At 43.4% G+C, this 15,980-nt stretch overlaps 1 protein-coding gene across 11 annotated transcripts in view; it reads right to left on the bottom strand.

The window, feature by feature from the left end:
* PAK5 (p21 (RAC1) activated kinase 5) overlaps positions 1-15,980 on the bottom strand; it is a 178,841-nt gene that overhangs the window by 71,993 nt on the left and 90,868 nt on the right. For 7 of the 11 annotated variants that reach the window (XM_073339626.2, XM_073339634.2, XM_073339625.2 and 4 more), the window contains one exon: positions 13,875-13,956. The exons of 3 other annotated variants lie outside the window; for them this stretch is intronic. In XM_073339626.2, coding sequence (XP_073195727.1) covers positions 13,875-13,947 — 73 coding nt within the window. In that variant the 5' untranslated portion in view covers positions 13,948-13,956. Of the gene's footprint in view, positions 1-13,874; positions 13,959-15,980 lie in introns of those variants that run through there. One more of the 11 variants, XM_073339632.2, reaches the window with a different exon arrangement.

Genomic DNA, 15,980 nt, shown 5'->3' with positions numbered 1-15,980 from the left:
TTTTGACAGATTTATGAAGTACAATGGCAAGAGTTCTTCCTCTCCTGTGCAGGTTTCTTCCCTAGCTACAAAGGAACTCGGCCACATTACAGCAGGGCTCAAGCCCTTTGCACCTTCAGTTCTTCAGCCGTAAGTGTATCGACCAATTTGCAGCAATATATTTCCCCTACGCTTTTGCCCTTGTAGCTAAATTAGCCAGACACACAGAAGGGTAAATGCTGCTTTACGTGTACTTAGTGACCATATCTGTGCATGCTCAGTAGATGACTTTCACAGAGGCATAACTCTGATAAAAGAAAATATTCTCTTGAAAAAATAAAGGCTCTTTTCCTGGCTGAGGGCTATATCTATGCCACATTTTAACTTTCTACCTCCAGCCATTTCAGCTATCATGTGACTCAAAAATCATGTTGTTAGAGCTGATCAAAAATTTTCCAATGGAACTTCTGTCTGGGAGAATACTATCTTGTTGAAATCTAAGTTTCATGGAAACCAGTCTATTTTGACTATTTTAAACTGAGTGTTCTGATTGGATTACATGCATGAGGTGTGCAAGTACATTTTATCATGTGAACACTGACTTTTCTAGCAGGATTCTCAGGGAGTATCAACTGATGTGAATTTTTCAGATAATGCGAGAGGCTGCATGTACTCTTTCTATTTTGAAATACCCCAGCTTTCCTTTGTAGGAAATCACATGCAAACCTGTACCAGCTTGCCTCCATGTGTAGAAACCAATGACTGGTGTATAGTGGATCTTTTAGAGAATCATAGAATATCAGGGTTGGAAGGGACCTCAGGAGGTCATCTAGTCCAATCCCCTGCTCAAAGCAGGACTGATCCCCAACTAAATCATCCCAGCCAGGGCTTTATCAAGCCTGACCTTAAAAACTTCTAAGGAAGGAGATTCCACCACCTCCCTAGGTAATGCATTCCAGTGTTTCACCACCCTCCTAGTGAAAAAGTTTTTCCTAATATCCAACCTAAACCTCCCCCACTGCAACTTGAGACCATTACTCCTCGTTCTGTCATCTGCTACCATGAGAACAGTCTAGAGCCATCCTCTTTGGAACCCCCTTTCAGATAGTTGAAAGCAGCTATCAAATCCCCGCATATTCTTCTCTTCCACAGACTAAACAATCTCAGTTCCCTCAGCCTCTCTTCAGAAGTCATGTGTTCCAGTCCCCTAATCATTTTTGTTACCCTCCGCTGGATGTTTTCCAATTTTTCCACATCCTTCTTGTAGTGTGGGGCCCAAAACTGGACACAGTACTCCAGATGAGGCCTCACCAATGTCAAATAGAGGGGAACGATCACATCCCTCGATCTGTTGGCAATGCCCCTACTCATACATCCCAAAATGCCATTGGCCTTCTTGGCTACAAGGGCACACTGTTGACTCACATCCAGCTTCTCGTCCACTGTAACCCCTAGGTCCTTTTCTGCAGAACTGCTGCCTAGCCATTTGGTCCTTAGTCTGTAGCGGTGCATGGGATTCTTCCGTCCTAAGTTCAGGACTCTGCACTTGTCCTTGTTGAACCTCATCAGATTTCTTTTGGCCTAATCCTCTAATTTGTCTAGGTCCCTCTGTATCCTATCCCTACCCTCCAGCGTATCTACCTCTCCTCCCAGTTTAGTGTCGTCTGCAAACTTGCTGAGGGTGCAATCCACACCATCCTCCAGATCATTAATGAAGATATTGAACAAAACCGGCCCCAGGAACGACCCTTGGGGCACTCCACTTGATACCGGCTGCCAACTAGACATGGAGCCATTGATCACTACCCATTGAGCCCGACAATCCAGCCAGCTTTCTATCCACCTTATAGTCCATTCATCCAGCCCATACTTCTTTAACTTGTTGGCAAGAATACTGTGGAAGACCATGTCAAAAGCTTTGCTAAAGTCAAGAAACAACACATCCACTGCTTTCCCCTCATCCACAGAGCCAGTTATCTCATCATAGAAGGCAATTAGATTAGTCAGGCATGACTTGTCCTTGGTGAATTCATGCTGACTGTTCCTGATCACTTTTCTCTCCTCTAAGTGCTTCAGAATTGATTCCTTGAGTACCTGCTCCATGATTTTTCCAGGGACTGAGGTGAGGCTGACTGGCCTGTAGTTCCCAGGATCCTCCTCCTTCCCTTTTTTAAAGCTGGGCACTACATTAGCCTTTTTCCAGTCATCCGGGACCTCCCCCGATCGCCTAGAGAGCATTTCTACATTATGTTCCTATGCAATATCCTTTTCTCTGGCCTTGACAACAGCCATTATGCCTCACTCATGTCCATGGAGAATGCTGCTACAGAGCTCATCTTCCTATCCTGTAGCTGTGATTCTGGCAATCCTCTTTGCATCCCCCTGCTGGCTCCCTCTTTTCATATCAAGCATAATCTGCTTGTCTTCACTTTCAAGGCCCTCCATAACCTATCCCCACCCTACTTTCCATTTTTCATTCAGTATCAAAAGCTCAGTTCCCACCTCTGAGCAGCCTATGATATTAGCTTCCATCACCCACTTGTTACAAATTTAACAAGTGTCTTTGTGCTTTCTCCCATGCTGCCCCTCACAGTGGGGAGAAACATCTGCAAAACTAAAGGAGGACTTGTGGCACCTTAGAGACTAACCAATTTATTTGAGCATGAGCTTTCGTGAGCTACAGCTCACTTCATCGGATGCATACCGTGGAAACTGCAGCAGACATTATATACACACAGAGATCATGAAACAATACCTCCTCCCACCCCACTGTCCTGCTGGTAATAGCTTATCTAAAGTGATCATCAAGTTGGGCCTCTCCTCTGCCATAAAATCTACAAAAACCTGACAGTAGATATGCTGCCAGTGTGTTGAAACCATTGCCAATCAGGCTGACCAGTATTGTTATTGTTTCACTGTACTCCCCCCATCACTGTCTGTATCCAAACTCTTACACTCTAAGCTTTTGGAGGGCAAGATTGTCTTTGTTCTGTTTGTACAGCACCCCCTACCTCAATGGGGCCCCACTGAGGCTACTCGTTGCTACAGTAATACAAAACTAATAAATGATTTCTTGGACTGAGGCCCTTAACTTGCTCCATTAAAGCAACGGCAGCTTTACCCCTGCCACAAGTGAACATAGGATCAAACCGTCAAAACTATCTAGACCAGTGGCTCTAATTCTTTTCTGCCAATGTATGCATTCTGATCCTTCTAGTGCCAGGTACTTGTGGTTGATTGGAGCCTGCTGCTGTATGGAATGGGGAAAGGGGGGAAATTTGTTACTCCCCTCCCCCCTGTTCACGTAGAGCTTGTTTTCATCTAGTTCCATGTTGCATTTTTCTTTAATGAGTTCAACAAATGACACTGTTGTTGATCAGAATGTATGTCCTCTACCGTCAAACCAGAAGATTCCATCTATATGTAAGATACTGGCACGTGTGTGCGCAACTCGTCCCCCCTCTTTGCCCAATCCAAATAGCATGAGTGTCACACCCCCAGCTAGAGAGCTTTGGCAGCTCATGCTTCTAGTTCTTGAGGACCCTGGTTTTCAATTCCTGGTGTATTGGCCAAGATGGCAGCCATCACCTACACACTTCAGAAAGGAGAGGCAAAATTAAAGGGAGGTTTTCTGCCATACTTACTGTTACACGAATTAATAGTGTTATTGAGTAACAAGTTGGGAAAGCAGAGAGCATACTAAGCAAATGGAAGAGCAAGAGTCCTAAGGTTTATAAATTGTTTTTGAAATAAACTCTAGACACATATCAACTTCCTGAAGATAAGTAATTGGAGGAGTTTGTGCTTACGCCTCATCAAAAAACCTTTTGTTGCTGGCACAATATCCCTGTATTTTGAAAGTTAATTGTAGTCCAGGTAAACATCAGTTCTGGTCCCAGAGAATTTTAATCCCTTCATGGTTATTTCTGTAGACCACAGAATTTAATCCAGAGTCCAGGAATAAAAAATTCAGGTCACCAGGATCCATTAGCAGAGGCAAAGGTAGTGTTGTGAAGAGATTTAAAAAAAAAAAAAAGTCCCACTAAGTCTATTATCTCTTGATATCACCACCCACGTTAGTGCTCCCAGTTACTAATTTAATTCTTAGCACCATCCCCACAGACTCATGGGCATTCTGTTGCCTTTAAATTAATGTAATATTTATAAATGGCTTCCTTGCAGGTCTCTGTGAATCTACCCCCCCCCCCCAGAGGAGGAGGAAATGGGGCTTGATGGATTCATAAATTTGTTACTGTTGAAAGAAACAGAAAAAAGTAGGTGAACAGTTTCCTCACCTTTACTAGTACCTTACTTGTGAATAATCCCACCAATTTCAATAGGATCACTCAGAGCAAGGTGCTACTGAGAGGCAATATGGGTGGCAGATTCTGCCGAAATGACAGCTACTGCTACATTGATTTAAACTAGTTCCAGCAGAGAAAGCATGTCCACAGAAAAACCAGTCACATGAGGATATTTCTATCATAACTATACTCCATTTGTACTAAAACATGTCTGCAAACAGCGCATTTATTCATTTGAATGTTCATCTGGGAGGACTGTCAAGGAAACAACCCTTCAATTATTGCAGAAGATGACATTAAGTGTGGCAATAAGGCATAACGGCAGGTATGTTATCAATAAAAGTGCCATAACAACTTAGCAATGGCCAACTTTAAAGAGGAACCCATGTTTATTTTATAACACCCCCACTCTGCTTGCAGTGCCACAGACTTATGAGGTCTTCCTGATTCATGGAATAAACCAAGACACTGTAGAACAGATTAGAGATTGCCTTTGTCTCCTAGCAGAGAAAAGAAGGGCATGGTGGTGTTAATCTGTACTAACTCCACTGAAGTAGCTTATTACCTCAGAGCAAGGTTGAATGATGCTTTCTCTCAGATCACAAGGCACAAAGCTGATGCCTAAGGGAGGAATCCCAGAGTTTGAGTTACTTATATAATCAAAGGGCTCAATCCTACTGCCTGGTGAAACCAATGGGATTAGGAGCGGACCCATATTTTCTTTGCAGATTGAGGGCCAAATTTTCTGCTGATGCAGATGTCAATGAAGCTGCACCAATTTACCCCAGAAGAGAATTAGTTATGGAATATTCATAAAGTGGAAACTCCATTGTTTATACCACAGTGCCTTAAATGGCATACCTTCCTAATACAGTTTTCCTTAGGACAGTACACGATTGCTCCAGGTTACAGACCATTAATGTAGGCCCTACTCAGAGTCCTCTCTCCCTCTGCTATTAGGGCTTCTATTTTAAATTGCTTTATTAAAAAATAATTTTAAATATTTATACTCCATGGACACACATTAATATTGAATGTTCAGGGCCCCACACAGATGACCTCATTTCCTCCTCTCTCCCCCAGAGGGCTGAAAGACCCACCAGGCTGAATCCTACATCCTCATGAGGGACAGAGGTAATAGATGCCACCTGAAATGGCTACCGTTGATTTGAAAGAGTAGAGCCGGAGATGGGAGAAAGACACTTTAATGCTGCCCCTTCTTCCCCCTCAAATTAATAACTGTCTGGAACTTCAAGGGAAAAACTCTTTCCCCTGCCCTTCCCCCTGCACCAAAAGGAAAGACATCAGCTGCATTAGGAAGGTTCCCTTCTTCCCTCAGTGATCTGGAGCCAGCTCCAGCACCTTTCTACTTCAGTCCAGGGCTAGGTGGCATGGAGAGGGTGTATGCTATCCCCATCTGTCAGGCAGGCTCTTTGTGACTTGTGCCAGCTGGCACAGGTCAGAGCAGTGCATAGGTAAATGAACTCAGTCATTTAAAAAAACAAAAACACTTGCCTCATAAACGTGCATGAAGCCTACTCCTATGTATACACTGAGGTAATAATTTTCAACCAAAAAATAACATTTGCAAGACTTGTATGAACTACAGAAACCCAAGTTGGCTCTCACTACAATAATTCACTAAGAAGATGCTTTGTCCTAGTGAACCAGTAGAATCATCCATGTTACCATGCCAGTTAGTACAGCTATTCTGCCAGGAACGGTAGGTCAATATTTCTTATGTAAACCTCTTTTCTTCAAAAACACATGGCTGGATTGTAAAGATTCACTCTAGGGTGGCATTTTCGATATTGCATCTCAGCCCAAGAATACATTTTCCTTTTAGCCATTAAAAATTGAACTCATTTTCAATTATTAAGAGCACAACACACTAAGTTCACCAGTGTTTAATTTTTTCCAATGACTCCCTGCGGGTCATTACCATGTATTCAGCATTAGTCCCTTTTAGTATTAAAATGGGCTAGCAATTAGTTTTTGAAAATTAGCTCTGTGCACTTTGAATATTCATCTCTCTCAACGTTGGAATGGCTATACACTACACAAAGGAACTGTACAAGATTCCTGCTTAAACGCACATTTACATAAGGTTAAAGGGACACGGTCAGCTTACATTTGATCCCAAATCCAAGCTGTCATAAAAAACCTAGGAACAACACCACCACCAACGTCCCCACATTTATGAGACCCCAGGTAGAAAGTTTAACGTTCTATACAAGATGGACCCCAAACACTGATTCACTTAGCACCTGAAAGCAGAGCTTATCTGACTCATTTGTATTGTTCACACTGAGGGTCCCGTTTGCCACTCCTCCACAGGAAGGCTAATGGAGAGGAAATCTCTGCTGAGAGGTCTCCCCCATTATTCTGGGTGGCGGGGTTTGCCCTATCTCAGAACAGGACACGGGCTCCACCCTAGCTCCTGGGACATCAGAGGGACCATCTGTTCAGAGGCACCGTGCCTTCACCCAAGCTGTTGCCTTGGCAAAAAGACTGGTAGCACATGTTCATTGGAGCCATGCAGCCAGAGGCTGTCCTTAGATGCCCCTTCCCCCGGCCCATTAAAGGGGGATCCTTACCACAGCCAAAAGCGTACTACAGCCTTTGACTGTTAGTTTTAAGAACATAAGAACGGCTATACTGGATCAGACCAAAGGTCCGTCTAGCCCAGTATCCTGTCTTCCGACAGTGGCCAATACCAGGTGCTTCAGAGGGAATGAATAGAACAGAGTCTAGGGACACCATCCCTGCCCACCCTGGCTAAAAGCCATTGATGGACCTATCCTCCATGAACTTATCTAGTTCTTTTTTTAACCGTGTTAGAGTCTTGGCCTTCACAACATCCTCTGGCAAGGCGTTCCACAGATTGACTGTGTGTTGTGTGAAAAAATACTTCCTTTTGTTTGTTTTGCCATGAACTTGCCTGGGTGAGAGGGGACTCGTTGGGGGAGATGATGCCTATTTCCATTCTGTCCATGGCCAGCCCACTGCCTACCAACCTTCCCCTAACCCAGACACCTGGACAGCCCTCAGTAGGAGATTCTGCTCTAGATTTCACCAAGCCCTCTTTCTAATGAGGAGGGAAAGATCCACATGGTCATCTTGGGAACACAATCAGACCCTGGGAGAATTGTGTAACAAATAAAAGTGAAACTTAAAAAAACAAAAACAAAAAACAAAACTTAAGAATCCAGGGCATTGTTAGTAGCGAAGGTAAAGAAATGTGTGCTTACAACAGGCAATTAATATGCTAACAGTTTCCCTTTAATAAGCTTTTCATTTCTTAATGGCTTTCCGTAACAGTGACCTCAATCATTCTATTGTACAGTAAACAATGCAACAGTGCACCATTAGCCTGCCAATTTCCGCTCGTGTTCTCTGATTAATATTGCCCTTTTCCAATACTTGATTGTAAACTAAAGAATATGAGTTGAGCAACAAATCAAATTCAAGTGAGGATAGATTGTGTAGCTAGTGCTTCAGATGAATGTATGCAGGGCAAGCGTTCAATCCTGAGGGGAAGCTAATGTCCACTTATTGATTCATCGTAGCATAAATCACTAGGAAGTACACTGAAAGCGAAGCTAAGACATTGACAGAAGCTCCGATTCTCCTCTGACGCTGGTGTAACTGCATTGACTTAAATGGAGTTACAGCTCATTATGCTGATACAAATGAAAGGAGAATCAGGCTCATAGATTCTGATATGCAGCGAGGCCACAAAAATTAGTAAATCTTAAATTCAGAATGGAGAGGAATTTTCAAAGCACTCAGCATTGGCCTAACTCTGTGGCCATGGAATTTTATTGTGGACTTCAGAAGGAGCAGAGTGAGGCCAATGCTGAGTGCTTTGGAAAAATCTCACCCGTAACTACATAAGCACTCAATGGTGCCATTAAAGGGACAGCTCTTTGCAGTGGGTGCGATTCTGCTTTAGGCAGGCAGAATGCCTCTGGGAGCTCCAGAGTGCACAGTGCCAACCCACCAGCTGCTACACCCCTTAACCGGATTCAGCATACTCCCGTTGCAGGCTTATCCCCACTCTGTGAGCTGGAGTGGAGGTATGTATATGCAGCATGGCTTGTCTCCTCCTCCCTGTGCCCTCTTTGGTGCCTTCGGGATCCTGTGCTCTCCCCCTGCACCATTGGCTCCAGCCCTTATGCAAGCAAGGCAACGAGGGGAAAGCTCCTAGTGCTCCGGCCACGCACCCGCATACAGTCCAGGCCACAATCTGGCCCTGCACTATTAGAGCTCTATCAATTTTAGTCCATTGATCTCAGCCCCAAACCAGATCACTCGGGCTTTGTCAGGGCAGGAGTGAATTACATCATTAAAAACATACATTACTGCACGTTAAAGAACGACTGGCCAAGTAACCAATATGTAATCACCCTTAAAGTTACAGGAGTGCTGATCCAGACCAAAGACACATGAAATAAGGGATAAAAAACCAAAAGAAGTCCTACCCACTATTCTGTGCCAGTATGAGATCATGGCTAAACTGAGCGGCACCTTAGAGACTAACAAATAAATTTATTAGTATCTAATGTGCCACAAGTACTCCTTTTCTTTTAGCGAATACAGACTAACACAGCTGCTACTCTGCAACAATCCATACAACTGTAACATACATACTTGCATGAAATCATACAGTGTAGTTAATTGGATTACAGTAACTCCTGTAAGTTGTAGTTATGTTCCTGAAAAATGTGACTTTAAGTGAAACAATGTTAAGCGAATCCAATTTCCCCATAAGAATTAATGTAAATGTGTGTGTGGGAGGGTGAGGGGGTGGTTAGGTTCCAGGGAAATTTTTCACCAGACAAGAGATTACATTTTATATATATATATATATATATATATATATATATATATATATACATACACACACACACACACACAGAGAGTATAAGTTTTACACAAACAATTTAATACTGTACACAACAATGATGATTGTGAAGCTTGGTTGAGGTGTTGGAGTCAGATGGTGGAATATTTCCCAGGGAATGCCTTAGTGCTGAATGATGACCTAGCATTCGCCTGAGCCCTCAAGGGTTAACACACTGTTGTTAATGTAGCCTCACACTCTACAAGGCAGCACAAATGGAGGGAGGGGAGGCAGCACGGCAGACAGAGACAGAGAAACACACCCTGTGTGTGCGTGAGAGAGAGAGATGAGCATTGCCCCTTTAAGTCTGCTGACGCCACTCTAAGTACATTGCCTTTTTAAGGAGATCAGCCAGTTGAGATAGCAGCTGCTACTAGCAAGCTCCCTCTGTCCTGAGCCCTGTCGTGCCCACCCCCAGCTCTATGGAGATGGGGTAAGCGGGGGGCAGGAGCAGGGGGGAGGGGGACACCCTGACATTAGTACCCCTCTTCTCCCCCCTACACAGCAAACAGGAGGCTCCTGGGAGCAGCTCCAAGGCAGAGGGCAGGAGCAGCACATGGCAGTGGGTGGAGGGACAGCAGAACTGCTGGCAATTGATAGCCTGCTGGGCGGCTGCTGCACAGGGAACTTAGGGGAGCAGGGAGCTGATGGGGGGGCTGCCGGTCCACCCTGCTTCCAAGCCCCCACCAGCTCTCTCCAACGGGCTGCTCTTCCTGCAAGCAGCGGACAAAGCAGGTGGCTGCCAAACGATGTTATAAGGGAGCATGGCGCAACTTTAAACGAGCATGTTGCCTAATTGATCAGCAACGTAACAACGTTAACCGGGACAACTTTAAGTGAGGAGTCACTGTATGTTTGGCTACGGTAATTTTGGTGCAACACACAGAGCTGGTTGTCCTATTGTTAAACCTGAAACCATGTTCTGCCAAGCAAATCAAACTAAGGCCATGTCTATACGTACAGTGCTGCAGTGGCCAGCTGAACCGAGACAGGTATGATGCTGTAGTATGCGTGGCGAAGACACTCTATGCCGATGGGCGAGAACTTTCTTGGCATAAAAAAAAACCCCACCAGAGAGCAGCAGAAGCTATGTTGGTGAGAGAAGCTCTCCTGCCGACATAGTGCTGTGCATATGAGTGCTCATGCCAGAGTAATTTAGGTTGCTTGGGGGTGTGTGTGTGTGGGTGGTTTATTCACACCCAAGCAACCTAAATTATGTTGGCATAAGCTGTAGTACAGACATAACCATTGTTTGCTAATTTTGTTTCAAAGAAATCCACTGAGTCTCAGCTCTGCAGCTGAGATAAGGGCAGGGAAGAAAAGCAGTAAAAGGGTTCTGCATAGCTACTGGGTTTTGTGCACAGTGGTTTTTCTTCTTCCCCCAACCTTAAGAGTATTTTCCCCTCACTGTTTGAAACTGATGTCTATTTTTAATCAAATGCGTGTTCTCTACTGTGCACATACAATTAAAAAAAAAGTTATAATGTCATGCTAAATTTTTAGCTTAAGTGAAAACCACCACAAATATTGGGTGTTGGGGGCAGGGGTGTGTGTATCGGGGGGCGGGGGGAAGGGAGAAATCAAAGGAAATAGATGGACCATGTAAACATATGGGCCTGAATGAAAGCCTCTAAAGTCAGTGGAAAAATTCCCCTTGGACTTCAGTGGGCTTTGGATCACGCCCCACATGTCACTCATTTTAGAAGGCAGATACAGTCCTCTGCAGTAGGGAGGTATTATAGGTTCTCCTGAAGACCTTAAGAAGCCTGTCTTCAAAATGGCAGTAGATTCAAGCATGTCCACTGCCTTTTTTAAAAAAAGCTGATATTTGTTTTGTCAAAAAAACCAAATAACAACACCCCCCCGGCAAGTGTGCTGTGCCACTGGGCAGGATTTGCAGCTATACTCTCCTGCCTACAGGCAGACAGCCCTTCAGCGGATTAGGTGATTATGGTTTTCTGTATCTCCATTTTCTGTGTCTCTGGTAGTGTTACCAGAGAAGGGGAATTCATGGATTCTAAATCCAGAAGGGACCATTGTGATCATCTAGTCCAGGGGTTCTCAAACTGAGGGTCGGGACCCCTCAGGGGGTCACAAGGCTATTACAAGAGGGGTCGCAAGCTGTCAACCTCCACCCCAAACTCCGCTTGCCTCCAGCATTTATAATGGTGTTAAAATATAGTTAAAAGTGTGTTTCATTTATTGGGAGGGGGGTCGCACTCAGAGGCTTGTGATGTGAAAGGGGTCACCAGTAAAAAAGTTTGAGACCCACTGATCTAGTCAGACCTCCTGTAGCACACAGGCTAGACAGCTGCCCCCAAAATAATTCTTAGTGCATACCTTTTAGAAAAGCATCCAATCTTGATTTAAAAATGGTTGCACTATGGCCCTTTGTAAATTGTTCCGCTGGTTAATCACCCTCATTCTCAAAAATGTATGCTTGCATGTGTCTAGCTCCAGCTTCCAGCCATTGGATCGTGTTATACCTTCCTCCGCTAGATTAGAAGAGCTGCACTTGTATGAGAAGCTGGCAGAGGGGATTACCAGAGAGAGAGAGAGAGATAGGAGAAGCCACATGAGGAGAATGGGAGCCTGAGATGAAAGCGGGCCCTAAATGCAAATATAGGAGGAAGAAGGATGAGGTTTGCAAGATGAGGGGATCTAGTGGAGGACTAAAAAAAGTGACCACCACTGGTTGATCTTGTCACAGATCTGACTACAAGAGTGATCAGAAACCGAAAATAACTTTGACACAAGGGATAAGTTTCAAAGAAAATGGAATTGAATTCCCCAGGCTATAAGATAGTATGTAGGTGAATTTAGTGGTTAGGAGTGAGAAGCTGAGGAATGATTTCCCATGTTAGCCTTTATTTGTAAACTTCGGAAACAATATGCCGTAGCTCAGCCACAAGATGCAAGCTTGATGCAGGAATCACTGGGTGACGGACGTTCCTGGATGCAACAGGACCATTGTGTTTCCACTGCAGTGTAAAGCTGGCCACTGAGCGAGTGTGTTTAGTCCATGGGCTGCAACTATGGTCCATGGGCTGCAACAGCTGCACTGAGGTAGTCTATATCCTGTCTGGGAGTGCGGGGGTGGAGGAAGGGGAATTCTGCCCCTCTTAGCCCTGCAGAAATCCTCTGTGCTAAGCCCATTCTCAGACTTCACTCATGGGTCAAAGATGTGCCTCTAGACAATTCTTGGTAATGCCTGTGCATTGGTACAGCCGGACTCTGAAGCAATACCACCCCCTCACCTCAGAGGCTGCACACAGGCATAACTAATGTCCAATGGATAACTCAAAAACCTCAAGCTATTATGCCGTTTCCATGATAGAACTGTCAGATGGAAAAACAGGACTACTAGGGGCAACATGGTCAAGAGTGGCCTCTGATTCAGATATCACGCAACTGTGACTTGAACAAGAGAAAGTAGGGGCTCTAATATGCCTTTAAGGCACAGCCACATATTGGGGCTGAGAGAGGGGGGCTCATCACTTCAGGGGGAGCTCTGGCAGAGTCACACCTCAAAAACAGGTACCCTGCCTCCCCGAGCTCCAGGTAATGCAGCCACCGTACCATCCTGGAAGAGGACACAGCATTCTGCTTCACTCCACGCCTGACCAGTGTGGGACCTAGCTGCGGGGCAATTAGTGCTGACTGTGGCACTGATCTTGCACACCATAAACACAGGGACTACTACTTTGCTCAGAACCTAGTTCAGGTGTGTAAGGAATGGGTAGCCCTTGTGTCCTTCCCCAGACAAAATATCTGCACAGGAAAGCAGACACACACACTGTCTAAGCCAGTAAAGCATCAGAACAATTATGATGAATGTAGGTCGCAAGTGTTCATTTGTTACCTAGAGGCAGATCTTGTTACTTCTTTGTAGACAATGGTTTTAGACCTCATTAATATTGTTTCTCTCAATTGCTTTTTGAGTACATTCTTAATTATACTATAGGCAGTGAATGTCCTGTTATTCCTTCATCTTTATGATACAGTTTCCTGTACTGCTATCTATTGAATAATCAATCATTGCAATTTAGGCAACAAATAACACACCCCTTATAAAAAGTTCTAGGCACCCTAGCAATTAATCAGATGGAGAATCACAAAATAACCATCCAGCAGCCAAAAAAAAAAAAAAAAAAAAAAATCAAAGGCAAATAATGAATTCAGCCAGCCAATATATTGCCATATTACAGAATTTTGTCATGCTAGCAATCTCCTATGCATGCAAATAGTCCCACAGGTGAGTAAACATTCATCCATGAGAATAAAAAGTTTGTCAAGCCTTACTCTTGAACTCAATTAAATTTTACCCCAACCTTTTTAAAGTGCCTAACTGACTAAGAGGCTAAGTCCCATACAGGTAAGTGCCTAACTCTAACTGACAGTCAATAGGACTTAGGAATCTAATAGTCTCTTTTGAAAGAGAGACTTAGGAAAAAAGATACATACAGACTGATTCACAGACCACACCAAATAAGCATGCAACATGCTTCATAAAAAACATTTTCTAATCTACCCTGTAGCAGCCTGATCATTTAAATATTTTGTCAAATTGGTCAGTTTCTCAAAAGACACTATATCTCTAAGCAATACAAGTAAGATACATTTAAACAATTACAAGCCATCTGAGACTTGTCATTGTCAGGGTGTTTTTTTAAACCACACAATACCTTGTTTATGGTTGAAAATGCCTTCATTCGCCACACCACAGCACAGCAGGGTGTTTCTTGATAGCTGGCCCATGAGAAATATCTAATAGAGATGCACAATGGAACAAATAAAAAAACCCAAAAGACAGTAAGTGTTTGGAGAGAAATAGTAAAAGCTGGTACGGAATCACCAAACTGGGATGTATGTACTCCAGGGAACAATACTCATTCTTCTCACTGTAAACTACTCTTGTACAAGAGCCCATCTCCACATATCGCTTGACATGTTCTTCCTAATTTAGAAGGCTTGTGGCATTCAGTGGATTTTAATGCACAGTAATTTTGAACTGAGCCACCATAAGTAGTTTAAATGAACATATTGTAGGCACTCTATTATCTTTAAATATATATATTAAGTTACCTGCAGGTTCCCTGTCATTTATTGGTTGTCAAGGCGCTCCACATACTAAAAGAAACTAAAGAGATTTAAATATTTGGTTTCTAATTTTTTTTAATAAAAAGTATCCTAGATTTTCAAATATGAATAGTGATTTTGAGTGCCCAATTTAAGACATCTAAAAAGGAGCTTGATTTTTCAGGCAGTGCTGAGCATCCTCCGTCGAATCATGATAAGTTGAGTACCTGAAATCTGGACACACCAAAATCACCAGTTATTTCTGAAAATGAGCCAAGGATGTTTTACTTACTGCTATATTATATTACACTATAAAAATACATTACACTACAGGAGCTGAGAGAAGTCCCCATTTATTCAAATATTTTGAATTAGGAGAAAAATCCAGGCTGTTAGGAAGATGCAAAATTGTCAGGAATAAAGATGGTGGTGATTTATCAGGAGAAAGAAGATATGATACAGTTGGAATGCCTGAAGGGAATGACAAAGCCAGAGGTCTGAAAGATATTTTAATAATAGTTGCACAGGTATGAAATCATAAGTCTGTCAAGAGAGCAGACAAATTGTTTGGAAAGAAGTATTGCAATTTGATATATCAGCTCCCATCTTCTCTGTATTAAGGGCCAGATCTTCAACTGGAGTAAGTTGACATTGGCCTATTGAACTTAGTGTATCAATACCAATTTACATCAGCAGAGAATATGGCACTATGCATTTAGGATACCTTTAAAAATTAACGCTTTCATTTTAATCCACCTAAATCCATTTCACCTACACCTCACTTGCTGGTGGATAGAGACAGAGACAGCATTACAAGTGTGCCAGTGACCAGGCAGGTTGCAGATAACAGTTCAGTGTATATTTAATTTAATTCACAGGGAAGATCAAACAAACATTCTGCACATTACAGAGGTTATATTTAGAATTTCTTTTAGTGAGAAGAGTCCCGCCCCGCTTGTACGTGCATACAATTAAAGACAGAAGCAAAGTGGGTAAGCTGGAGCAGAAGTGTCACAGCTTGAGTTTGGCTCTCCGACCACCCACAGGGGGACTCCAGGAGCACAGGATACGTTTGAAGACATGTGTCGTGTGACTATGCATCCCTAACAAGCAGGATGTGGAAGAGTGGTTTTACAGGTAAGAGACAGGGACCAAAAGAGATGCTGGTTTAGTTTCTGGCTCTGCCACCAACTCCCTAATGTGAACTTGGGCAAGTCATTTAATCTTTGTGCCTCAGTTCCCCCATCTGTGAAATGGGAATGATACTACTTCTTCCCTACTCCCCCACCTTTATTCATCTATTTAGACAGTAAATTCTTTGGTACAGGGACTAGATATTTGTATAACACCTAGAACAATGGGGAGCGGATCTAAGCTGCAGCTTTCTGGCACCATGATAAGCAAACAACAGTGCAGATTAGTCATGGCAGGAGAATAAGCAGTCCTCTCAAATGTTGAAGTGGGTGCTATGGCCAACCACAATATCAGCACACAGTTAACACCACTTCTGTGACAATAGTACAAACCTATTGTGGGTGCCAAACATCTTTTGATGATCTGGGCTATACAATAATACATACTGCATATATCTTAAAGTGTGGTTTCAGAGTAACAGCCGTGTTAGTCTGTATTCGCAAAAAGAAAAGGAGTACTTGTGGCACCTTAGAGCTGTAGCTCACGAAAGCTTATGCTCAAATAAATTGGTTAGTCTC

This window comes from Lepidochelys kempii, chromosome 3, assembly GCF_965140285.1.
Source record: "Lepidochelys kempii isolate rLepKem1 chromosome 3, rLepKem1.hap1, whole genome shotgun sequence".
NCBI classification, from domain to species: domain Eukaryota; kingdom Metazoa; phylum Chordata; order Testudines; family Cheloniidae; genus Lepidochelys; species Lepidochelys kempii.
The sequence above is the reverse complement of the archived record's forward strand: the minus strand, read 5'-3'. Positions and strand labels throughout refer to the sequence as shown.